At 41.1% G+C, this 25122-nt stretch overlaps 1 protein-coding gene across 14 annotated transcripts in view; it reads right to left on the bottom strand.

Annotated features, from left to right (window-relative positions):
• myo9aa (myosin IXAa) overlaps window positions 1-25122 on the bottom strand; it is a 92117-nt gene that overhangs the window by 19200 nt on the left and 47795 nt on the right. For 7 of the 14 annotated variants that reach the window (XM_046393647.1, XM_046393682.1, XM_046393673.1 and 4 more), the window contains exons 3-18: window positions 24696-24790; window positions 24546-24608; window positions 23166-23265; window positions 20685-20738; window positions 18136-18233; window positions 17781-17907; window positions 16899-16988; window positions 14194-14310; window positions 13728-13862; window positions 8428-8549; window positions 6782-6923; window positions 6393-6588; window positions 4975-5094; window positions 4162-4203; window positions 3469-3544; window positions 12-152 (exon numbers count right to left, since the gene is read on the bottom strand). In XM_046393647.1, coding sequence (XP_046249603.1) covers window positions 12-152; window positions 3469-3544; window positions 4162-4203; window positions 4975-5094; window positions 6393-6588; window positions 6782-6923; window positions 8428-8549; window positions 13728-13862; window positions 14194-14310; window positions 16899-16988; window positions 17781-17907; window positions 18136-18233; window positions 20685-20738; window positions 23166-23265; window positions 24546-24608; window positions 24696-24790 — 1718 coding nt within the window. The remainder of the gene's footprint in view (window positions 1-11; window positions 153-3468; window positions 3545-4161; window positions 4204-4974; window positions 5095-6392; window positions 6589-6781; window positions 6924-8427; window positions 8550-13727; window positions 13863-14193; window positions 14311-16898; window positions 16989-17780; window positions 17908-18135; window positions 18234-20684; window positions 20739-23165; window positions 23266-24545; window positions 24609-24695; window positions 24791-25122) is intronic. The other 7 variants (XM_046393767.1, XM_046393702.1, XM_046393749.1 and 4 more) reach the window with 4 other exon arrangements.

The raw sequence follows: 25122 nt of genomic DNA, 5'->3' as shown, positions 1-25122 counted from the left end.
TCGTTACTGACATGAGGATGTCGTGGGCTCTCTCGAGGAGTTTGCTGCTGGCAGAGTTGACAAAGATGCCGTCTTCCTCTGTGGTGGTGTTGCCGGACGATACGCGGCTCTGCCGACCCACGCGCCCATTCCAGCCGAGACCCGGAGAGCCGCTTCAGAGATAACAGAACAAACATTTATTTATGAAAAAAATCCAAACTTTATACTTTATGCTCACGTCAGTCGAGTCAGACTTTTACATTACAAGGTGCAGGATGAATACGCTGGATAGATCTGCTGTAGCTTAATTTAGTGTAAGTGTGACCTGTGTATAATTTTAAACTACATTTAAAAAAAACTGCCTTGTACTTATATTTTGTATTTGACATTTTTCCCCAGAAGAAAATCACCGGCAGTGGAATCCATCTCACGCAGAATTCGACACAGCTTACTGAAGCCTCAAAAGGCTTAAACCTCAGGCCTCAAGGTGAAACCTAACCACGTGCCCGGAACGTAAACATAAACACAGGCGGTCGGGTCATGGTTGAAACCATTAACCATTGTGAACTATTTTAGTCCAGAGAAGAGGACAAGAGAGGAGAAAAAGCCACATAGAGAGAGAGAGAGAAAAGAAGAAATCATCAGTGTTCAGAGTCAAAGCATCACTGTGGAATTTAACACTGATTCTGCTCTTCAAACCAAGCGGAGCACATTATGTTGTTTCCTGTGTCATCGTTTACCGGTTTATAAGAACTTCAGTTTACAAGATCGTGAGTTTACAAGCCGCTCTTTTTGACGGACAGGCTCAAGAAGCAAGATGTGTCATACTGTGCGATTAGCAGGAGGCTGAATCATGCAGGGAGGTTTTTAGTGGCTAATAAAAATAAAAGTCAACACAAATAAAGAGCAGCACGTGAGAAGGTTGAGCCTTTGCTACTGGAGATTTTGGAGCTTCAGTGTTGTCATTAAGAAATAATCCACAGGCATCCCGCTGTGCTCACTGTGCTCAGCTTCTCCTGTGGAGAAGAAGCACCAAACACTTCTGCAGATTTAAAAGTGCCCAGAATTATTTTCTCTCAGGACTGTTTTTAGCCACATTAGCAGCGTGTCACTGGAAATGGCTCCACCACACTTTGGTTCAGACTGAAATGTCACAACAAATACGGGATGGATTTTCTGACATTCATGGTGCCCGGAGGATGAATCCTACTGACTTCTGTGATTCCCTGACTTTTTATCTAGCACCACCATCAGGTCAAAAACGGGTTTATGACCAAACATCTGACAACCTAATCATTCTCATCAGCCTCAGTTGTACTGTCTTAGTGGTAATTAGCAAATGTTAGCATGCTAACACACAGGTCTAAGGAGGTTAACATGGAAAATTTTTTACCTGCTAACGTAAGTGCATTAGCATTATATGTGTGAGCATTAGCATTCTGACATTAGCATTTAGCTAAAAGCACATTGAAAACCACTGGGAAATGGAGTTAAGTTTCCTGTGATCCTAACCATACAAACTGATTCTGATTTGAAAAAAATATTTTCCTTTTCAGTCAAACCTCAAAATACTGCACGTTGAATTTCAAACACATTGTGGAAGCAGGCAGGTGACAGGAACAAAGTGTAAGTGGTTATTCGCTCTATTAGAGGCCACAAAAGAGACTTAGAGGATGCTTTTCTCTCAGGATACACAGTCCCAGAGGAGTAGTCCAGATACACATGATTTGTACTACCAGCCTGCAATACATTCACCAGTACAAATTACCACAGAAGATCTACAAGGCTCCATGCGTAAAGCGTAAATCAAAGTCTTTGGATTTATATTCATTTCTGGGTTACTACTCTCCCTAGTTGCTCATCTATCTCAGTAAAAGGCATTAATACAATATGGCCTTTATAGTGTCCATAGTCACTCTGAGAGTCCCATAAAGCACGGCAGTGTCCGCCGCTCTGCCCAGCAGACATGCACCCTGCAGGGACTGAATATTTATCGCTCCCCAGGCACTCCTCTCCAATGCATAGCTCTGACTTTACATCACAGAGGAAGCAGCTGCACAGAGTTTTGGTGCTCTCCCGGTATGTAGAGGATGAGCATGCATGAGTTTGTGAGTGAGAGAAATAAACAGAGAGGGAGGCCAGAGGCTGCAAATCACATCAATGGGGGATATTTTAACAGCCCCAGACTGAGCTCCTGTGTAACAAAAGCCATCTTGTGCGAGAAGCTCCGCGCTATCAGTCGTGGTCGCGGGCTGCTAATCTCACGGTCCACAGCTAATTAGAGGAGGTGCTGGACCGAGGTCTCAGTGGGGTGGTATGAGAGCAATGTTCGGGGTCACAGCACAGTCTTCACTCATTATTTTAAAGGAATGCCTTGTATGTCTCAGGGCCAAAATCGCTGCATGGTGGTCAAAAAATATACTCTGTAAAGTGTGAGAGAAAATCTGCAAGACAGTTACTACGAGGCTTATTGACAATGACCCGTTCCTCTTTGCTGTATGCATGTAAGACTGAATACTAAGGGCAGATTTAGGAACGAGGACTCCGACAATGAGGCACAACATCCACAGCTTCAGTCATTTCTGCTTTTTTACGGTCGCCTCACTAACAAAAACATAAAATGCAAAAACAAGAAGTACATTCTACACGGTCCTGATCACCAAATCTGCGGCAATAAGCCATGTAAATATGAAAAGATGAGCTTAACCCTAGAACACTACTGTTAAAATTAGTAACACCATCACTAACGTTGGGTATATTTTACCCGATATAATATCTCGGATAAAATACAGTTTATCACACCAGCGTTCATCATGCCATATGGGACACACAGTGGCCACCTCTTGGTTTTTCTTTCACAGCTGTACTGAGCACACATTTGGTCGAAAGTATCAACACATCCCTTCATTTGGTTGTAAAATTCGATCACTTCAAAATTGTGTGGGTGAAAATCACCCGACGTTAGTGTTCTATGGTTAAAAAAACCTGTCACACTGTATTTTTTGTCTAATATCATCTTTTTTCAGGTCTTTTTGTTTTTCTTTTTTTGTTAAATGATCCTAAGAAGATAAGGAAAGAAAAACACAGAAAAATAGTATGGAGATAACTATGTATATAAAATAATAAAACCAATTGGGCATCATAGCCTGAGCTAATATAATACTACAACAATAAATGCCACCCTAACAAAGCTTATAGTGTTAAATTTCCACTCTTGGTAACTGAATGGTATCTTCTGAGTATTTTGTTGTCATGTTTTAGCATGCAGGTGTGCACGTGTGTGTCCTGCACGTCTGTGGTGTTTTATGAACGCAGTCATTAGGAAGGCTTGGCTTTGGATTGTGCGTCTGTTGGCACATTTAAGTAATGTATAGAGGTAATTTGTTTTTTTTCCAGGTATGTCACTCTCGTAAAAACTTGACCTCATTGGAAGCTTTTTAAAAAAAAAGCACATTACAAAAAAAAAATAAATAAAACACACACTCTTACCGTGATGATTTCTCAATGATGGTGTTGCTTCCCTGAAGGTCTGACAGTGGTGTCCGTGGACTCTTTCTGCTCACACCTGATCACGAACAGACACGTTGGCATCACGTGAAAGAACACAACAAACACACACGTACACACAAAACAGACATAAAGACGAACACAGCCTTCCCAAGCGAAAATAACCCACACGCTTCTGACACCATGTGACACTCCAGTGTTATTGCAGTGAGTGTTATGCGCCTTTTGATTGGAAATGTTATTTACTGCTGGTAATTTAATACTGAAACAAAGATCTGTGAGGTTAATAGCGAGCTATTCTCGTTAGTGTGAACTGTGGCGAAGACCATACTGAAGAGTTATTTAGTTTGGTCTTGGACTACAGGTTTGCTTAGTGATTCAAAATATCAGTTTTCAAAACACATTTTGTCCCATAATCAATTATCTAAAGAAGTAAGACAACAAGCAGACATTTGGGTCAAACTAGAGCGAATTCAAGTTAAACTCTCAGCAGAACGGGTTTAGTTAAAGCTGCTCTGTTACATTACAACAGTGTAACAGCATTTCCTCTGAACCTGCAGCAGGTCACAGCTATGAAGAATCAGAGGAGCCTGCAGTGTGTGTGTGTGTGTGTGTGTGTTAGCGGACTTAAAAAGCAATCTAAGAAGCTTGTCGTCAGGTGACTTAACAGTATACCGTTTTCATCACTTTGCACAACATTTTCATTGTCTTCCGGAGCTGTAGGGTGGCACAAAACAAAAAGACACAAAGACATTGGAGTGTGAAATGTTTGCAGAGGAAAAGTGACCTTTGAGAGAAGTGTGTGAAGTCGGCTGTGTGTCCCACACCACACGTGAAGCTGCCTGAGAGCAAGTTAGTGATCACAATATAAACATCTGTGTCATATACCCCCACGATCCTCCATCACCAGCGTATGTGGTATTACAGACAGTGAGCAGACGAGTGCTGTGCTGGACAAGCAACTATGCCCCCACAGGACTGGGTATGAAAGTGTAGCTGTGTGCTATTACTGACAAAAGGAAGCAATAGACACCTACAGATGTTACTGTGTTGTTGTCCCCGCACCCCCACCACCAAATATAGCAACACAACCATGCATTTCACTGCTAGCTTTTTACCTGCACAGTATTAGTGACAGGATGGCTCAAGCATGCTAGTGAACACCGTGCGAGACGAGACGAAGAACAACTGCATGCAGGTGCACAAGGGAGGGGGAAGAGGGAGACAGAGGGAGTGGAGACCAACAAGCATCTAGTCTAATGATAGAAGTGAAAGTCGCAAATCAAATCACAAAGCAGAAAATAAACAAACTTTGTGACACTATGTCTCTAAGTTTGGATATCCTCATGATTTTGATCTCATGTTGGCTCGACTTTGGATGTACAGTAAAGTCAGTGATGTTGGTCAGCCTCGTCCCTGCAGTTTCCCCGAGTCATGGTCTAACGTGAAAGTAGGAGTGGTGGTTATTTGTTGTATTGGCAGCCTTACTGTACTTCTCCTCTTTGCATCTCTGCAGGATCTCTAAGCTTCTCTGATGCACAGGGTGCTGCAGAAAGCTAAAACTATCCACACTTTTCAAAACTGCACAGGGAGCAGCGTCATCATGCCCTTGGAGAAGCAAAACAAAAGGAAAACAGAGAAAAGAGAGAAAAATACACAAAGAAAGAGAAGGGGGGAAAGAGAGAGAGAGAGAAATGACAGATTAGACAGCGAAGAAGAAGAAATCAAGAGATGCAGTCGTCTACTGAGAGATACCTGTGCAAGACTTCTGGAGAGAAGATGACTGACATTCAAAACAGCAGGTGGTGGCAGCAACAGATGCTGGTCATTGTAGTTCTGTGCGTTCGACGCCCAAAGGTACTTTCACACAACGTCTTCGAAAGGTTTTTCCCCGACTTGATTCTACAGTCCTTGTCCTCTTAGACAAGGTGAGGGTATTAAAAAGGCCATTTATCTTACAATTTAGCCCCATAATAATTTAGAAAGAAAAAGTTCCCTTGGGTGACGTTGCTATCTTTGGGGTTAATTTAGAAGAATTTCTAAAAGACATCTAAGGATAAGCTAAATCAAAACTCACACAACGTCTACACGTAAAACTTAATGTGTAGGAAGGATCAACAGGACGCAAGTCTGATTCCTACGACAGCAGCGCCGAAAGAAGATCCGATGGTAACACCTGCTTGCATATTACCATCAGATTACCACCAGACATAGTACAACTGTATTACACAGACAGAGTAAAATCTAAAGGAAAAAGAGGCATTCGTAGAAAGCTGAAGCTGAGAGACAAAGAGCAAAAGCTACTGTAAAAACATGGCAGCACTACTAGCACTACGCACGCATACTACAGAACAGAGACTACTGAAACACAAAATACGGCAGAGATAAGGCAAACTACCACGAACGGAGAGGACAACGCTGTAACTGCGTGGCATGTGAGCATACAGTACTGTGCATCACAGGAAAGCTCAACAAAATGACGTCTGTCATTTCATGCATTGTTTTGGCTGAACGGGCAGATAAGACCGTCTTCAGTCGAGCTGTTTCAAACAAAAAGCGAGGAGATGAACAATCAAACCATTAATCCCTTTTCTACATTCAGAAGTTTGCTAGTTTACTAAGAAGTACCTGTAATGCTCACATGACATTCAGTGAAGTCAATGTCCTTTCCCATTTTGAGGACTGTGTGGTGCTAATTTTATATACATATATATCGCTGAACATTTTGCAGCTGTGCAAAGTTGTAAATTAAACATCAGTAGCTGGCTTGATACAATAAAAGAAGCACAGACTATGACTTCCTCAGCTCAGATAAAATTTCCCCATCTACCTCCTCCATACAACATACTCCACCTCACTGCTATAATGTGCATATTAGTGGAGTTTCCACTCGTGTGAGAGCTCACCAGACTTCTTCTGAGTGCGTCTCTTCCCAGCCTCTCTGAAAGCCACCAGGGCCCTGAAGTAGGCTCGGAGTACCGCCCAGCGGAAAGTGGCCGCCGGGTCGATGCCCATCAGCCCGCATATGAAGGCGTTCTTGCTGCTCTTCAGTAAAGCTACGATGTCCGGGCGCATGTGGTCAGTGTTCTTCTCCCTGAAATCCTGTGTGTGGGACGGACACAATACTCAGTGGTATAATTTAATTGGATCCCCATTAGCTTCTGCCAGAGCAGTTGCTGATGACCCTGAGGTCTAGACATGAAAAATAAATGTCCAAACAAAACATTAACACAATAACAGTAATTAAGAAAAGCTTCTAATTAATGATTGGTGTGGAAGTGAAGATTGCACTGACCTTGACACCGTACTTGACCTTGCCAGCATAGTGTCGGATAATGAAGGCGGGCTCCATGACAGCGGGGAACTCGATGTAGCTGTTCCCCTCATGCTGCCGCTTGAACTTATCCAACAACGTCTGGTTGGTGGCTTGAGGGAAACTGAAGCAAAAACAACAGAAGAGTTTGATTTGGAGAACTATTGTTTTTTTACATCTGTATTCAATATGCATTGCAAAGCAACACATTGTGAACTGACGCATTTGTTAAAATCTGTCAACCACAGTATGAATACTGCAGGATAAATCACCCACAAAGAACACAATAAATGTAAGAGTTTTTAAGACTTTTTCTTAACTAATCCAGTCTCAACAGGAGTCACTACAACAGCCCTGGAAATGTGGGAAGTTAACATGATCTAATCTGTGACCAGTTTTGACATTTTATCCTCTGACGCCGCAGGCTAAAGTTTATCACCTAAAGCTGATCTTTACTCAGATTTCCCTCGAGTCCTTTAATATGAAAGACAGCAATTCTGCAGAAAATCAACAGCTCACAGGAAGAGGGAAGAATGAGACACCAGGGGTTTTGGAACAGAGTGAAACCTGAGCTATGAAAACAACACAGAGCTTTTCAACTCTTCCAAGAAGGAGGATTTCAATTCAGTGTCCAAATGGAAAAGAGGGCGAAATAAAGGAAGAAATATTGTTAGTGAAAATAGTCACAGTACACTCATGAACCTGAGAAGATTACGTCTGCTTGGCAGTTTAGAGAGCTTACATTCGACTCCTTACATTCCCGGTGACATTTAATTAAACGTAATTTGTTTACATTGTAAAGATTACATTAGCAGAAACACACGACATTTAACACAGACTGACCCAACATGTTCCCATGTAGCTGTGCAGCTATTGTCATGTGTCAGGTATCAAATGTTTCAAGATGATTCACAGCTGTTAGCTACAGCAGCTTCATGACAGTAAATTGAAAGTAAGTTGAGAACTCAAAATTAAGGAGCAACGTTAAATCTGCTTGTAGAAGTTTGTTGAGATGAATTTAAAGGTGCATCAATCTCTATAAACTCCAACAATCACACAGCTGTATTTGGTTATGGTGTTGACCATTAAAGCAGCTCTTGTTGACTTTTAGCCACTAGGGGGCATAAGAAGAAAAAAGCCAGCTGACAGACACGAATCTGACACTCTGCCACCTTTTCAAGTTGATAAGAAACATTACACAACATATTAATAAATCCTGCAAACGTGGAGCAACGTTAGCATTCATCTGGACAGGTGTTTCAGGCCACCTGATGGATGACAGTCGCCCTGTGTCTCTGTTTATCTCTGTCTTGGTCTTTAGAGTCTAGATATTCATCTTTCTTCACCTGCTGGTTAAGTGGTCTCTCTGTCATGTGAGTGCTGTGCCACAATGCCAAAACAATGAGTTGAAAGAGACTGAGTTGAAATGAGTTGAAAGAGAGAGAGTCAAACCAGGGACACTGCAATTATAGGTTTTGCATCTTAATCACTGAACTGTCAGTAGGCCTGCCAGTTTTTCTTCACTCTGCGAGAAACACTTGATGAATGACACCACGCAAGAAAAAAGAACGAGTTTCCAAGGTAAGGAACCAGTCAAACAGGTAGACCAGACGTGGTGAAAGACTCACTTGCACTCCTCGTCCAGTAGGTGGAACAGCGCTGTGGGCTTCTTGCTGATCAGGTTAATGCAGCCTGTATTGTCAATGTAGTCAATGTTGTGCCAGCTGATGCCCTCTGCTCTATATTCCTCCTGCAGGGGACACACAGCACAAACAGAAAGTTCAGCGTCAGTGAAACCTTCCATGCATTTTAAGTCGATGTAGGAACTGCATCTCTCCTGTAGCACTGCAGAGAACAGCTCTTAGCGTGTGAAAATACAGTAGGAAATGAGCTTTATTTCACAACATCAATACGTAAAAACACACTGCTATTGTACTTTGATGCCTCCAAGCAGGTGGAAAACGTAGAGAGATCCGGTTTAAGGTCAGAAGGCGTACAGTGCGTGTGGCATCAAAGGAAACATCTCGAGGCGTCAATTAAAACATGTATTATCAACGTGTCATTAAAACAGGCAACCGGCTCTATGTGGGCTGGGCTGTTTTAAATACTTCAGTCAAAGCAACAATGTTGTTTGTGTGCATGCTTTCATGTTGTCTCCTTGCACCATAAAACACCCTTCAGAGCTTTTTGCCTGGCCTCTTGGTGGTTTAATAATGAATGACGCATTCAGAGCATTTATCAGTGCTCTTCCCCATACATGTTATTTTCCAGTGTTCCTGGGAAAAAGATTTAACCAATAAAGAGGAGGTTTAATAATAAAAAAAAAATCACTGGTATTTTGTTTCTTTCTCTTGTTTCCCCTTAAGTCATAAGGCAGAAAAAAGTTAATTACAGCTGCTTCCTCCACTATCTGTGCTGAAGACAACAGGGAGGAACAGCCTAAAAGATGACATTTTTTAATATTTAACTAAAAAGTAAAACCAAATAATTCGAGTCTGCTTATGGGCAAGATTTGAGAAAAATGTCTGGCATTCTATTTAGATTACAACACGCTTTTGCAGTGATTTGTATTTGGTGCTGAACTCTCTAAATACAAACAATAGAGGTGATCCATTTAACTCTTATCAACAAAAGATTTATTTAACCAAACAGACGCTTCAACGCCAGCTGTTGCTCCTCGACTGAAGCTGCAGCTGGTGCAGTTGCAGATTCAGAGGGATTGACTGTATGCCTGAGTAATACACAGATAGTCTGTGGGGGGAAAAAAGCCAAAAAACATTTGTCCTTAACTAACATAGAAAAATTTGAAGCCAAAGCAAGTTCCAATCGTGGGATAATTGCAACTTGTAGGACGAGAAGACAAGAACCATAAAGTCAGCAATCCGACTCAGCAATGTTAATTACACAGCAATAAATAGATTTAAAGGTTGCCTACATTAGCGGCCGTAAGCTGCTGGTCACACCAGACCAAAAGAGGTTGGAGCAACAAAAAGTGCAGAAGTTTGTTTTATAGCTTATAATTTCAGCTTTTCAACACTCCCGTATGAGGTGTTATCTCTTCTCTCCTGGAAATACTGAAGGTGCACGCTTTTTAACTATTATGTGGTCATACATTTTTCTGTCATTTTAGAACACATGATGAAATAAGGTATAAACAAAGGGATGAGAGAATTGGTTTTTAATTTGGGATCGATTCATGTTCAGTGTCATCAAGTTTTTATTTCATGTCTGACTGCAAGCTAAATGTTCTCTTCGATAAAAATAATAACAATTAAAGCCAAAGAACACATCTGTCTTTGCATCCTTTGACAACATAAACATCTCAGAACATGATAGTCTAATTTTTGTCTGAGTAACTCACGAAAGACAGTTTTGGTTTTGTTTTTCTTTTTTGCTCTTGTCTCTTTTAAAAAGACTTGTGGTTGGAAACTATAAAGCGAACACCTGTGCAATACAATCCAATACAACGACCCTGAAGTGAAAGTTATAATATCCAGTTTGTGTCAGATGGGTGCCGACTCATCCCTTTGTAATCACTAAGCTGTGGTTTGTGGGGGGTTTGGATTGGACTGCATTACATTAGACAGCAGACTGTATCGTCAAACCGCAACAATGACTCTGTGATGTGCAGAATCAGCTTCTCTTCCGCAACCTCTCTACCAATATATGTGATTATATTATATTGTTTGTGTTTTTGTGTTTTATTAATTTAGGAAAGAATAATCATATTTTCTAATGAAGGAAAACGAATACAGTAAAAAAACACAATATTGGATTCCAAAACGTAGACTACAAGCAGAGATTGGCATGAAGTGGAAATTCTCACGTCGTGGTGACATGTAACTAAGCACAATTACTCAAGTACTGTATTTAAGTACTACTTGTACTTGAGTATTGTCATTTTATATAATTTTTTAAAGAAAATTTTCAGGCTACTTTATACTTTTACTCCACTCCATTTAAGAGGCAGAGACAACTGAGTTTTAGCTCCACCTCAACCAGCTGCAATGTTGAACAACTGTTCACACGTTAACATGTTAATACTGATGGTCCAGTAAAATAATGATAAAACACCGAGGCCCACTCTGAAAAACGGCTTTTAGCTTTAATTTGAGTGTACTTAGCTTTCAGCACATAAAACCTTTGTACATCTGAAGCGAAGTGAAATTTCAAACGCTTGGCTTTTACTTCTAATTGAGCAATTTGAGAACGTAATGTCACTGCTTTTACTTACCGCAAGCAAATGATTTGAATATGACCAACACGTTGAATTACCATCAGATTAATGTAAAGTGCATGTGTGAAAGGGGCTAAAGATCATCATAAATTATTCTAATGTGTGTGTCTGCTTGTGTGAATGTTAAACGTAAAGTGTGCGTCATGTCTGCCACACACACACAGGGATTTATGATCTGTGCAGTAGGCACAGATGAGCAACGTCAGGAAGATGCACTAACATGCTCTTATTCCTTTTCATCTCTCTCAACGACGTGATCACTGGCCGAGAGCTGTTGTTGCTGGAAGCGCTCAGAAAATAGAGCAACAGAAGAAAATACGTTCTGCTCCCCAAATGACCATCGACGTGCCCTTAAGCAAACCCCAAACTGCTCCAACAGAGTGACTCATTTGTCGACAGATGAAAGGAAGTACACTGTACGTAACTGCAGACGAGGGTGTGAAGCTGACCTCAGTGGAAATCTGATGCATGCCAGGCCGAATCATTTTCAGATGCTTTTAGGCTTCCTCAGTGGTGTACTTCGATTTTTCCGCACACGCCGAAATGCTTTACTGATCCGAGGCCTTTATGAGTTCCTACCCACTCCAGTTTCAACTCATCAGATCTTAAGGTCTTAATCAAAACTCCAAAATCAGTTATATAACAAGATGGTGATTTTGACAGAAATGTGGATTTTGTTCTGATAAAATCCAGGATGTCTGATAAAAAAAAAAAGACTTTAAAAACTGCAGTGGCAGTTTGATCCACGGAAAACATCAGAAATCAATAATAGAACACATTTACTAATAATTTCCCAGTCCTGCTCACATGCAGAGTAATGGGATGCTGCAACTGGAGATCAATATAGTGTATATAAACTAGTGTGTCAGGGCTGGCTTAGTATATGTGGCTACACCTCTACAAAGCTGAGAGCACGTATGACAAAACTTGTGTAAAAGTATGTCACGTAGCTGCTGGTGTAATAGGCCTGAGGTCAAGTCAAAAGTGCCTGCTGATTATCACGAGTGTGACTTTTGCCTTTTGCAGCTTGCCGTCACTACAGTTTGACCAGACAAGTGAATGTATGTAATGTGTATCCTGCAGGCAATCAGCGGTTCTTCACAGCAACAAAACAGCTGCACTCACACACACTCTGTGGAGGACTAATTTGAAATAAGACTTGCAGAGCAATTAAACATGTCTACAATGCTAGCAGCTAATTCAATTTGCAACTAACAGGTATAGTCATTATCTGTTGTCCCTGGTCCCACTCTACAATGTTCACTGCTACAGCAGTTATTTTCCTTTTTCCAGAGAAAATCGAGTGTTTGTAATGACAAGTAATTCTCAGTGTTTTTTTTCCTTGGAATCCCCCTGCTAGTCTCCAAGGAAAGCTCTGTTCAACCACCCAAAAAAAGAGTCATTTTGTCTTGACGTTCCAAAATACTAAATTCGCACTAAAGACGCAACACAGAGAAAGAAACAGGCTGCATTTCAAGAAAAGAACAGTTTGCCAGCTGTTTTGCTAGATGCAAATTATGACCTAGATTAGTGCGGCGACAGGGAGTACTTTAATAAGAATCAGCAGCTACTGATAGATGAAGTCTCAGAGTCAGTGCTGAAAACTGAAAAGAAGCAAATGTACCGCAAGATTGTGATCTATACTAAAAATCAACTAATGCTAAACATTAAGGTTTTTTTAGTGGGCTTTGCTTAATTATTGAAAAATTCATTCTCATACATGTTCTACAGAGACAAGAGTGCACGAAACGCTTTGCAGGACTGAAAAGACTGTTTGCTGATTATAATTTTGGGAGACAAACAAAGCACTGACTGACTGGGTGTTTAAACTTTTCCACATTGTATATTTCTACATCTACATCTACAGATACGTTTGTTTTTCATATTCACATTCATTCCTTGCAGAAATTGCATTAAAACACGCATGTATGACTATTTAGTTGCTTTATGAAGCTTTGCATTCTTGGGCCATTACTTAGATAATCCAACAGGTCTTATGAAGAACAAATCTGAAAAGCCTTTAATCTACAACACAATGATTCCGAATTTCACTTATCTTAACATCCAAAACAACAAAGTCTTTGAAGCCTGTCCTCATCACATAAATCTACAATGTAAATCTTGACATATTTATGACATGGGGGTAAGACCGGGTTCATGAACGACTGCCTTTGCACAAAACAGGAGTGACTCAAGCCGCAGTCCTTAAAGTCCTGGTGTAATTCAAAACTGAATGAAAGCCCCTTGAACGTGTCAGGGCAGGCTGCTGAGTCAATCTCAAGGCAAACACAATGTTTAACTTAGAGGCAAATCTTACACATCATGACTTTAAAAAGCCCTTTGAAGTTAATCAGCCCACTTAAGAGAACATACATCCTCGGGTGCGGTGGTCACAGAGAGGGCAAGCTGAGTCACACAGCTTCTCCACTAACCCTGTTGCATAATGCAATAAAGCATTCCTCCATTGTATCAGTGTCTTTGTAATGTACTTGTGATAAGGACAAGGCTTTTCTTTAGAAATGGTCACAACCGAAGAACTTAAGTGGTTGGTACAATGCGTTGAAATAGCAGTGGCAATAATACAGTGGCTCTCAAGATTAACTCCCCCTTACAAACATTACACAGATGAAGCCAGTTCCTGAGAGCTGTCAACCTTGAGAAAAAAAAAAGATCATGATTGAGACGTCCTACTTGTTCAAGCTTGAAGATGTGCTGGTTGAAGTAGTGCTGGAGACGTTCGTTGGCAAAGTTGATGCAGAACTGCTCGAAGCTGTTGTTCTCATAATCCTCAAAACCGAAAATGTCGAGCACTCCAATAGACAAGATCTGAGGGAGACAATCAAACACAACACGAAACAACTTATCAGGCTCATCAATAACGCAAGCGTTTTTGCTTATAGCGATTCATCTGTATTGGTATTTCAAAAAACTGTCATCTAAAAGATCACGATGTTGTCAGTAAAGATTTCAAATTTTCTTAGCATTAAGTTTTGGAGTAAATGTGATGGTTAAGATAACAGACTTTCAAATTTAAAACTAAAATTAATGTCTCATGAATATCTCAGACAACAACTCGATCATTTCATGATCTTGTGTCGAATTTAAACGGTTTTCATTACACGTGATTGTAACAGTCAAGGCATTTGTGGCGTCCTACCTTGGTGGTCTCCACCAGGTCCTTGACGTTGAGCAGAGCGTGGTTGATCCTGAAGACAATCCAGTCAAACAGAGCGCTGTACAGGGACTTTGCCATGGAGTCTCGCACCGTACCAGCCTGGACGGGGACACATTCAGTATCTCTTTAGTGTTGGTCCTACTGGTGGTATCTCAGTTTGCAGCATATGACTGATTAAGACGGGGGACGGATGAGGGACACGACTGTTTCCCTACGCAGCAGACACTAATTTTCACAATAACTTCCCATTTTGCAAAGCACTTGACTGACATACACTCCATGTGAAGGTACCAGCAGTAGCCGGTTAGCTTGGCTCTATCTAAAAGGTAATAAAATCTGCTAAAGATCACTAACTAACATGTTATTTTATACAAATTCTGGTGTCTAAAAAGCAATTTTATGGGGGGGGGGGTTATGTGGTGGATGGTCCCAGGCACATAACTTCCCATAAACACGTGAGATGGAACATATAAAAGGCTAGCTGCTGACTCTCACTACACATTTACTGTCCTTTGAGCAAAAGAGCAAATGAAGTTTAACTCCAGAAATATTCTCCTTAACATTCCTTTTAAGTTAATGACATCCGTCCGGCTGGGCCAAAGGTTACTTTAGGACATCATTCCAGTGTCACCTGCTCAAACTCAACATTTCACACACGTGTGCATGACACACGTATTATACATTACAGCCTGGCCTTTTGCACAGCTCCAACACAAATGGGTTTATATTAAGATGAAGGTCTCAGAAAACACTTGTCCAGTTTGAAAGATATATTTCTCCTTTTACAGTTTAAACCTGATTGTTATCACATCCTCACTGTTCTGTCAGCAACCCCTGTGCTCAGGACTTTAATTGGAAAATGTAAAAAAGGTAAAAACCAGATAAACAGGAAAAACCAGACGACTCTACTACTCAAACACATCTCTAGCATTGATATTCTCTGCACAGAAGCAAACGTTGCAGACATGCTGGCAGACTGCACTGTGTCACAGCAGGACGACCCTGAGCCATCATTAACGTCATTAACCAGCCTAAAACTCATCAGGCTCACTTATGAGATCTAGCAATCCAATCGAGTGTGTTGCAGACAATATCATCTGCCAAGTTCGGCTTGAAAATTTCAGGCAGGCCTAATGGAAATGGTAGCTTTAATGGGTTAAAATAGACTTTATACATTAAATACACACTCGTATTCATCATATTCAATCCTATTTATAAACTTCATGTCACTCAGCTGTAAAATACTGAGGAAGAGTAGTGTGCAGGATCGGTGTTGTGTGTTCTTTCATAAACACAGAGATTATCTGACAAAACCCTCTTCATCAAACTGAGAAAAACTTCCTAATTCCTGTATCCTGTGGAAATGTTTGACCTTGCTGCGGCAAAGGTAAGTCACGCTCTTCAGAAACAAAACAAAACCATAAAGTGTCCACTCACAGTTAAAATTCCTTTTGTGTCTAAATAATTAACCAGGATATTTTTAGCAACCTCAGACCGAATACGGCTTCCCTGAGTCAGGACAGATATTATTTTGAACTCCATACAGACTGTGGTCTAATGACCCATAAGCTTTTCATTATTTAGAGGAAGTCGGATTTAAAACATTTAAACATTTAAACTCTGACCAAATGGTGGAAACCCATTACAGAAGCTCTCGGATTTCTTTGAGGTTTTCAAGTGTATCATTTGAGTTAAGAGGCAATGAGACTGTTGTGACTATGAGGACAATATTTACAGAGAGACCACCCAGTGAGCTACCAAAACAATCACTGTTTGTTCATATGAAATGTCTCCGAAAAAAATCTAACTGGCCATTATGAGTGTTGCTGTCGTCCTGATGGGAATGTGTAACAGACCACCATCTTCTGAGAGAGCCTGTGGTCAAATACTGCTGACACTGTTTTTACTGAGTCAATACCGAGAGCAATTTGTACTGGAAAATAAGAAAATCATTGAAGCCGACCGGCTGCCCATGTGCAAGAAGAATAACTAACATTTGACATCACTACAGTAAGAAATATTCAGTCATCTTAATGATGCATGTGTAAAAACAGCTTCACTCAAGCTGGCAGGCATGTTGCATCCATGTTGTTCCTGCTTTTCTTTCAGATGGCTCTCATCTACAGACCGTGACGTGTTTGTTTTCGGAATGGGGATTCCAGTGAAAACTGTAGAGGGACTTGAAATGCCTTTTCTTCTTTCTAAACAGACTGAAGCACTCTGTGCATGTGTGTTTGTAAGTGTGTGTTCATGAGCTGCAAAGAGAGAGAGAGAGAGAGAGAGAGAGAGAGAGAGAGAGAGAGAGAGAGATCTGGTAGAGGTGTAGACTGTCCTGTAAACACGACCGGGTCAGACTCAAGAGACGAGGCTGCCGTTATTGAGTCGGCCTTCAATGCCTTCAGTCGAGTATGATACTTATGTCTAAACTTAAAAAAATGCTATAGTCATAGTTGAGCCAACACAATGCGATTTTGCCTGGTCTACTTCTATGTGAGAGAAAGACTACTTTTGACTAACCAACACTGCTGTAATGGGCTACGGGTGCTTGAGTATCTATCTATTAATCTATCTAACTATCTATGTTTTACACATCATCACAGCTTGTTTGGAATCAGGGTTGTACATGTCAAAATTCAAAGCATTTTAGTCTGACACTTAATGTTGGCCTTACAGCAGAACAGGCTCACCTCGGAAAGTTTGTAAGGGACAATCAGCTTCTCTCCCACAGTCACCGTCTTCCGTGTTGTCAGAGCTTCAAACAGCATCTCTTCTTTGACCTGGTCACCGCAGTGAGAGAGAAAGTAAAAGGAGTTCAGGCTCCACTGTGAAAGTGAAAAACCTATTATTACCCCAATTTCCCCACAGGGATCAATAAAGTATTTCTGATTCTGATTTAGTTCAATAGCAACAGTGTGTATTATGACTAGAGAATCCAGGATCATCGTGGAGATTTGACTTGACAGGGCGACAGCTTGAAGGAGGGCTTTGAAAAAATCTACAGCAGCAACATCCACCGCCACTCTCTTCATCAGTCTACGCTCTCCCACAAACATCCTGTTGGCACAGAACTTAAAGGAGAGATGTGACAGGTCTGCACTGACACAAAGATCCTAAAATTGTATGAAGGAAAGTGAAAACAATGAGTCTAACTTGGCTGATGATCCACAAACTATAATTAGATAATATTTCCTAAACCGCATTTCTAGCCTGACACCAAATTGCCACATTGTGTAAACATAATGGCCTCACTTGTGCAAACTACTTCAGGCCCATTTAGCTGGAGAGTCACATGCCAAGTACATCCCAAAACTTTCCGACCTCACTCGACAAAGATAAGGCAGTATGTGACAGACTTTGTGAATGTTAATGGTCGAGACACAGAAGTGTCACATCAAACAGACATATCCAGTAAATGCAGGCAGAAATATCCTGTGGCACTTCACGTCAACAGAGAGAAAGGTGTCTTTTGAATGGATCATTAACATCTAAATCATACTTTGTGAAAAGGTTTATTATTTGCGTTGTTTGGCAGTACAAATATAAAGAGCATGTGCGCCATGTTGCAGTACCTCCAGCAGTTCTGAGACGACAGGCAGCACTTCCGGGTTATGGATGTCGATCGAGTCGTCCCTGTAGGTTTTCCTCTTGTAGCGGATGTTGCCCAGGTGAAGGATGGCTGACAGCAGGGAGAAGATCCTAAACGACAGTTCAGGAAATGTTTAAGAGATGGGAAAAATACCGTGGACCTGTCTGCAGCTGCAGGTGAGTCTCAAAATTACGGATGGAGACTTTTATGGCCACTCTATGTATGTGACCACTCCGTGACTGGGGACAATTACAGTTAAAGCCATCTTACTTCATCACATACTCATTCTAGTTGTGTGTGTGTGTGTGTGTGTGTGAGTGTGTGTGTGTGTTGCTCACTGTTTGCGTGTAGCAGGAAGAAAGCCCACCATCTCCATGGCCAACTGAAGCCTCTCAAAGTCATGCTTCAGGTCTTCTCCTTCGACTGTGAAGCAGTCCTGAAAGAAAATGCAGCAACCGAGTGTTATCAGGCTGACGGCAGCTGTTACGACACACCGGCCTGGAAGCCAAGAGAGCTAATGACGAGTCCCCGTGAAGTAAAAACTGTTGACATACAAAGTGTCCAAATGTTTTTCATGTTTATATAGTGTTCACCAAAGATGCTTAAAATAGTTTTTAGGTTTACTTTGCAGCTAGAACAAAGAAAAGCAAAGTGGCCTGAAACAGACAAAATGAATGACTCATGCTAAAATAAGCTATCATTAAGGAGCCCGGCGGTCAAACAGAACAGCAACACTGCAGGTCTAATGTGCAGAGCATCGAGTAAACAGCAGCATGTGCAGGTTCTGCTCGTGTAGTGGAAAAACTGCCCTGGCTTCCTCCTTTAAACCAGTCCACAGAAATTTGGCAAGCTGGCAAAAGAGCCGAGAAGAGCAGCAATTTATGGGTTTTCCTGAGCGACGGACGACCAGCTAAACTAGCAGAGGGGAGACGCAGGGGGGAGCTTGTTTTGATGCAATAACTCTGATGTGTGCACACAGATGCTCATATGCACCAATTCACAGCAGCAAGTGCACATTTTACACAGTACATGTAATACACACGAGTTGCAGGTCGCACAACACAAAGAGACAAGAATCACTAAAAAAAACAAAACACTGTATTACACAACATAAATATTATTTGCAATCAAATGCACTTTAGGAGGGGTAACCTTGTGGATTAGTTGTTTATGAAGAAGAGCTTTTCCCAGACTAGGAAAACATGCTTAGATGTAACTACGTAACTCCACAGTCTTTCACTACATACATCGTGCGTTATGTGAGGTCTGCTCTTTGCTTTACAGGCCCATTCCTCCACGGCTGCCATAATTATCACATACCGAGGCCCCAGAAAGACAAACACTCCAAACATGAGACTCACACCAACGTGTCTCTTTGCCTCCCTTGCTTTCATGAACCAAACTCGCAGTGACTTATTAGTGGCCGGTGTTAGATTTCCATAGCAGGGAGATCTACATTTATTTAATAAAGGTTGTTTATGTATTTTTATTTTCAGTGAAAACAATCAAAAATACAGTTTACTTACTAAGATTAGGAGTGGAATTCAAGTACTTAAGAAACAACGTCCACAGATACATATATGTGTTAATAATCAGAAAGCTTAATGTGCACCACAAATAATAAAAACAAGAAAAGAAATCCCAACACAAATCACAAAGACTTTTTTGATCACTGACATCATACAATGACAGCATTTCCGCTGCAGAGAGACAAGTGTGACTGGAATCAGGTTCAGTGATTGAAAGGAGTGTGTGTGTGTGTGTGTGTGTGTGTGGGCAAATAACCTGTGACAACCCAGAGGTATGAGCATGTAAATATCCTGCAGCTCAGCGACTGACTAGCTAGTGAACAATGGGGCATGTCTGGAAATAAAATTCACTCATTCACATGTATCGTGGCTGTGAAGCATTACGTTCTGTTCAGGAAAGTTTGAGTTCAGACACTGTACTTTCAAGCAAGTTAAATGCTTTAAAATTCTCTTTGTTCAGTTTATAACTAGTCATCTGTCCTATGCTGTTGTGTAAGTGTGTAAAAAAGATTAACACACTATTGTGATGTTATGTTCTGTGATACTCTATATTTACACTATCAAAATATGTCAAAATATACTGAGTAGTAACCACTGTATCATGATATGTATCATGTCTCCAGATTCTTGCCAATATACAGTAGAGCCTTAGTGTGCCAATACACTACAGTAACTACGGCACAACATTTGCATTTGCACACAACTTTGGACTTATTAACTGGGATAATTTGATTGCTGCCGCACGTCAGTCTTAACTCGATCTTTGTATTAATAGTCATGAAGACTGAGTGGGGCCTTTGCCAAATGTCATTCAGTAAGTGCGATGCATATTACACAGAAATGTTGGCAACAAAATCCCATATTCACGGACGCCGTTTCGGGGCTTTGAGACGTGTTAAGCTATCATAATGAAGTGCAGGAGGCGACAAACACGCCTCAACATGAGCTCATGCCATTTCGCTGGGAGTTTTTCTACAGCTGAATGAGGACCTCATCTTTCACCCGGAGGATTTCACTTTGGGTACTAGAAAACACTGCAATGATCAAAAAAGTCTGATTACAGCAACACAAGCAGCTACAGTGGCCAGGATATGACTGGACATACCAGCATAACTCTGAGAAGCAGCACAACAGGGAAAAGCAAAAACAAACAAAGCTAAAATAAACACAACCCACACCAAAGCGGGAAATATCCAAAAAGCAACAAAATGAGAAGAGGGGAAGGAGGGTGGGGAGGGAAAGTGTGGTTTTTGAGCTGCAAGTGCTCAGGTGACCGAAAATCTGCTTGTTGATGTTTCACCAACACACACACAGAGACACACAGACGGTACAGGCACAGCTGAGGTACAGATACTGACCGCTTCGCTCTCAGAGTAACTGTCCCAGTGCAGTTGGCGGGTTGACTTTGTCATCTGGAAATGTTAAGGCAGAGTTCACAGGGGGGCGAGGTTATGGTTAGAGAGCAGCATTCCAATGACCACACATACAGTCAAACATGTACACAGATGTACGTGCAGCTAACAGCGATGGAAGGACGTGCTGTTAGGACGCAAGCAACGTCTGAACATCACAGCTCAGTTCATTACATACAGACGCAAAGACAACATTCAGAGGCATAAAGACACTGATGAGGGACGTACGCACACAAACAGCGTTCACAGACACTCGAATACAAATACTCATAAATGCAAGTCATTAAAGCAGGGTCAGAATGTGGAATGAAAAATACCCCAAAGATTGGTACATTACGTCACCATTAAGGACTGATAATAAGCTTGACATTACAGCTGGCCATTTTTTTAAAGCATACCAGGAGTTTTTCTGATTGATTTCCTACGGTCACAGATTTCTGTTCATGTGTAAAATTCACTTGCAGCTCACTTAAATTTCTTCTGCAAGTTAAAAACAAATTCAAATGATGTTTTTTTACCCAACATCTCTGTCTGCTCGTCTATGCCTCCTGAATTACTTCTGGTATTGTACCTTGTCAAAACATTCTGACAGTCACAAGACTGTCACGGTGTCCTTAAACGCACCACTCCCATTCATTCATTCATTAAGGACACGGTAATTCTTCACTGTAAGTAGGGGATTTCATATTCCAAGCAGCTAAAGAAAGTTTTAAGTTTCTGCAAAATAACTAAGTTTAACTGCTTTAGTTTAGAAATTGAACATTTCTGGAAATCAACTTCAAAACATTTGGTTTGCCTTGGACATTGGCCAGTTAAATGCACATATGGGATTAATGAGCTATATAAAACATGCTAAATCGGGGGTGTGGTTTTCATGACAAAATGCAGAAAGAATTATGATTAAGGAGCTGGGTGTGAAAAATGAATGACGGTTAAAATAAGAAACGAACATGTTTATGTCGCTTGTAAACAACTCTTCTCGACTGTGCGGTTGTGAAACCCAAGCAAAAGCTTCAGCTTTTGCAAGAGTGTTAAAGTGTTTTTTTTTTTATGTAAACTACACAGAATGGCCTGTAAGAGGACGAGGAAGAGAGACAGAGTACAGAGTGCAAGAATGTGTGCATGTATTTATGTATGCATGTGTCTTTGTGTGTTTGCATATGTGCACACTGGTGGCCGAGAGGAATGGAAGGAATTCCCTGCTCGCTTCTGCGTAGGCGTAAGGATTTTAGAGGAAGGGAACTGGCTGTCTTGGGCTGAAAGTCCAGAAGAAGAGATGCAACCAAGCTTTACAAAACATCCACATACTATATACGTAATGTGTGTATGTGTTTACTGTGGCTTTGTTTCATAGATACGAGGAACTTGTTTTTGTGCAACACATGCAGTAGAGACAAGTGACAAATAAAGTTGTTTTTGTCGCCGTCGGTTTTTGCGAGTGTTTGTGAGTGGTGATGTAGGAGTGAGGAATGTGTGAAAAGCAAATGAAGGCCAAAGTCAAAACCTACACACATGCAGTAACACTCATAAAACGCATATAAATTAAATACACTATAAAGACAAAGGTATCCAGACACACCTCTTTATGGGGCTGCTTATCAGGGGTTGGGCTCGGCCCCTGACTTCCAGTAAAGGGAAATCTTAATGCTTGAGCATACAAAGACATTTTGATCAATGCTAAGACAAGGACAAGTCTAGTATGGAAAAACTTTACTGGCCCTCACAGAGTCCTGACCTCGACCCCATCAAACACCTTTGGCATGAACTAGAACGGAGATTGTGAGCCAGGCCTTTTCATTCAACATCAGTGCCTGATCTCACTATTCTCTACTGCATTAACAGGCAAAAATCCCCACAGAAACACAGCTGTTAAAGCTGCAAAGCTGGCTATGCATTTAGAATACAATGTCATTAAAGTCCCTGTTAGTAAAATGGGCAGGTGCCTAAATACTTTTGTCTATATAGTGTATGTTTAAAATAAAACACTCCTGCCTGTCTAAAATAAGTAAAGAGGTCAGACAGCGACAGGTCTTGTTCGTGTGTGTGTGTGTGTGTGTGTGTGTGTGTGTGTGTGTGAGGGTGTGTGTGTGTGAGAGAGAGAGAGAGACAGAGAGAGGCCAACAAAGAAAGAAAGAGAGAGGACTATAAAGCAGGTGCTGACATCCACCAACAGTGGAATGTGTTTCTTTTGTGTCCTGATTTCTCTCTTTCTCTTTCCTGTTTGCAGAGACACAGAATTAACTGTACTTGGCTTGGTGGGGTCTTAGGACCAGCAGATGACACCGATACAGACATGCACCAACATACACAACTTTGCAAACAAGCAAACACCCAGAGAATAACACAAAACTTGTGAAAACATTAAAAATAGAACAACCAGGTGAGATTACTTATTGTTCTCATATCTTTTGGCTGTGAAGGTCCCACCTGACTGAGGTAATGATATTCTTCAGGCTTCTTGAGATGGAAGGCTTTTCTCTCTTCTTCACTAGCTCCTGCCAGCAGGTAGTAAAACACATGGTAGTTTCTGAAAGTACAAAAAGAAAAAAGTACATTTTCACTTGTGCTTGATAAGGCTGCATCATAAGAAATGCAAGCTCAATTGCTGACTAGTTCAAAATTTGACTCCTGTTTTTATGAGCACACCATGTCAACTTGTCACACCATGTCAACATTTGACAAAAACATTTCCTTCCCGTAATGGTTCATTAGTTGGTTAGCAGAGAAGACATCATAAGTTGAAAAAAATACTGCAAATAAAAGAGCAGGAATTCATGTTAGCATGAAACGCTGTCAATTTAAACAAGAAAGACATGATGCTGGAAATTTGGTCATTCATTTTAGAGGCCTGCTCTCATCAAATGACATGTTAGACAATTGAAAATTGGTGCTAAATGAAGGGTCAGATGATCCTCTGGAGGCCTCTGCTGCATGCTAACCATCCAATACTTGTTGAGATACTACTAGCTAACCAATGTGTCGTACTAATTCACTAGCACCACATTGCTAACGTAGCTAAAACATAAACAAACAAACAAAAAAAAACAGCTCACGTATCTAAGTTTGTTTGCGTGTATGAGTATTTGTATGTGTGAATGCATTTCCTTCAGAAAGCATCTAGCTGCAGCGTAGAGGTAAGAGGTTAGATTGTGCAGCAGCTGTGTGACCAAGGTCCAAGGTCCACTTGAAATACATAGAGGCACACACGCACACACACGCCCACACGCACACACACACACACACACACACACACACACACACACACACACACACACACACACACACACACACACACACACACACACACACACCCACACACACACACACACAGCATGCCCATGCAAGCAGGGTCTGAAGTCAGCAATCCATCTCAATAAGAGGTGGCTAATGCATGGGGCCCACTGTGAGCCCCCCATGGTGAGGTTAACCCTCATCACACCATTCAGTCAGTCCAGCACATTAGTGTCAGACCGACTTAGAGCTCAATTCACTTCATGAACCATAAAACTCTGAATTTACATTAGTGTTGACATAATATAAGTACAGTACTTTAATAAATGTTGCACAATTACAATTTTAATTATAATTAATTACAAAATACAATTAGCAGAAGAGGTGCAAGTACTACAGTGTGATTCCTGATAAGAAGTTTATAAGGAGGTTGAATGTCAGAAAGTTTGTCAAACGTCAACAGATCTATCCATCCCTACATCCATCCAAGTGTCACTAATGCTTAACAAAACCATGTATTTTAGTACTGCATTTCTAAGATTATGATCATATTCTGCTTTTCTGAGCAGCGCTCACCGCTCATTGTGTTCCTGATAGACCAGCCTTGACTTCTCCAGAAGGTATTTCTCCACATATGCTCTGAAAAAAAGTTCAACAAAGTGGTTAACTCCCAATCGTCTTTTTTTTTTATTTTATTTTCTGGAAAATAAAAAGTACTTGTCTTACCCTCTCACAGTGCCACTCTCCTGGTAGTTCACCTGAATGAATTTTCCAAAGCGACTTGAGTTGTTGTTGTGGGCTGTCTTTGCATTCCCGAATGCCTTATGGGGAAAGAGAAGAAGACATGGTAAGATGAAAACAAACTCACACCGGGAAATATAAATGGAACAGGCCACATATCAAATATTGTACACCCACGTTGGTGCCACACATTTGAGGTCAAGTTCTTAGTCAACTTTAGGTGTGGATTATTTGTTTGTGGGTCAAGCACACAGAGACTTTGGCTTTGTGCCAAGCATTGTCTTGAAATGCTGTCAGCCTGGACAGCACAAAGCAAGCTTTTCCTCTTGCATAGCTTCAAACAGCATCAGTCCGAGACAGATTAATAACATGGTTTTAGGATCTATTTAAGTCAGAGTCAGACAAATTGCCT

Source organism: Scatophagus argus, chromosome 1, assembly GCF_020382885.2.
Source record: "Scatophagus argus isolate fScaArg1 chromosome 1, fScaArg1.pri, whole genome shotgun sequence".
In the NCBI taxonomy this organism is placed as follows: domain Eukaryota; kingdom Metazoa; phylum Chordata; class Actinopteri; family Scatophagidae; genus Scatophagus; species Scatophagus argus.
The sequence above is the reverse complement of the archived record's forward strand: the minus strand, read 5'-3'. Positions and strand labels throughout refer to the sequence as shown.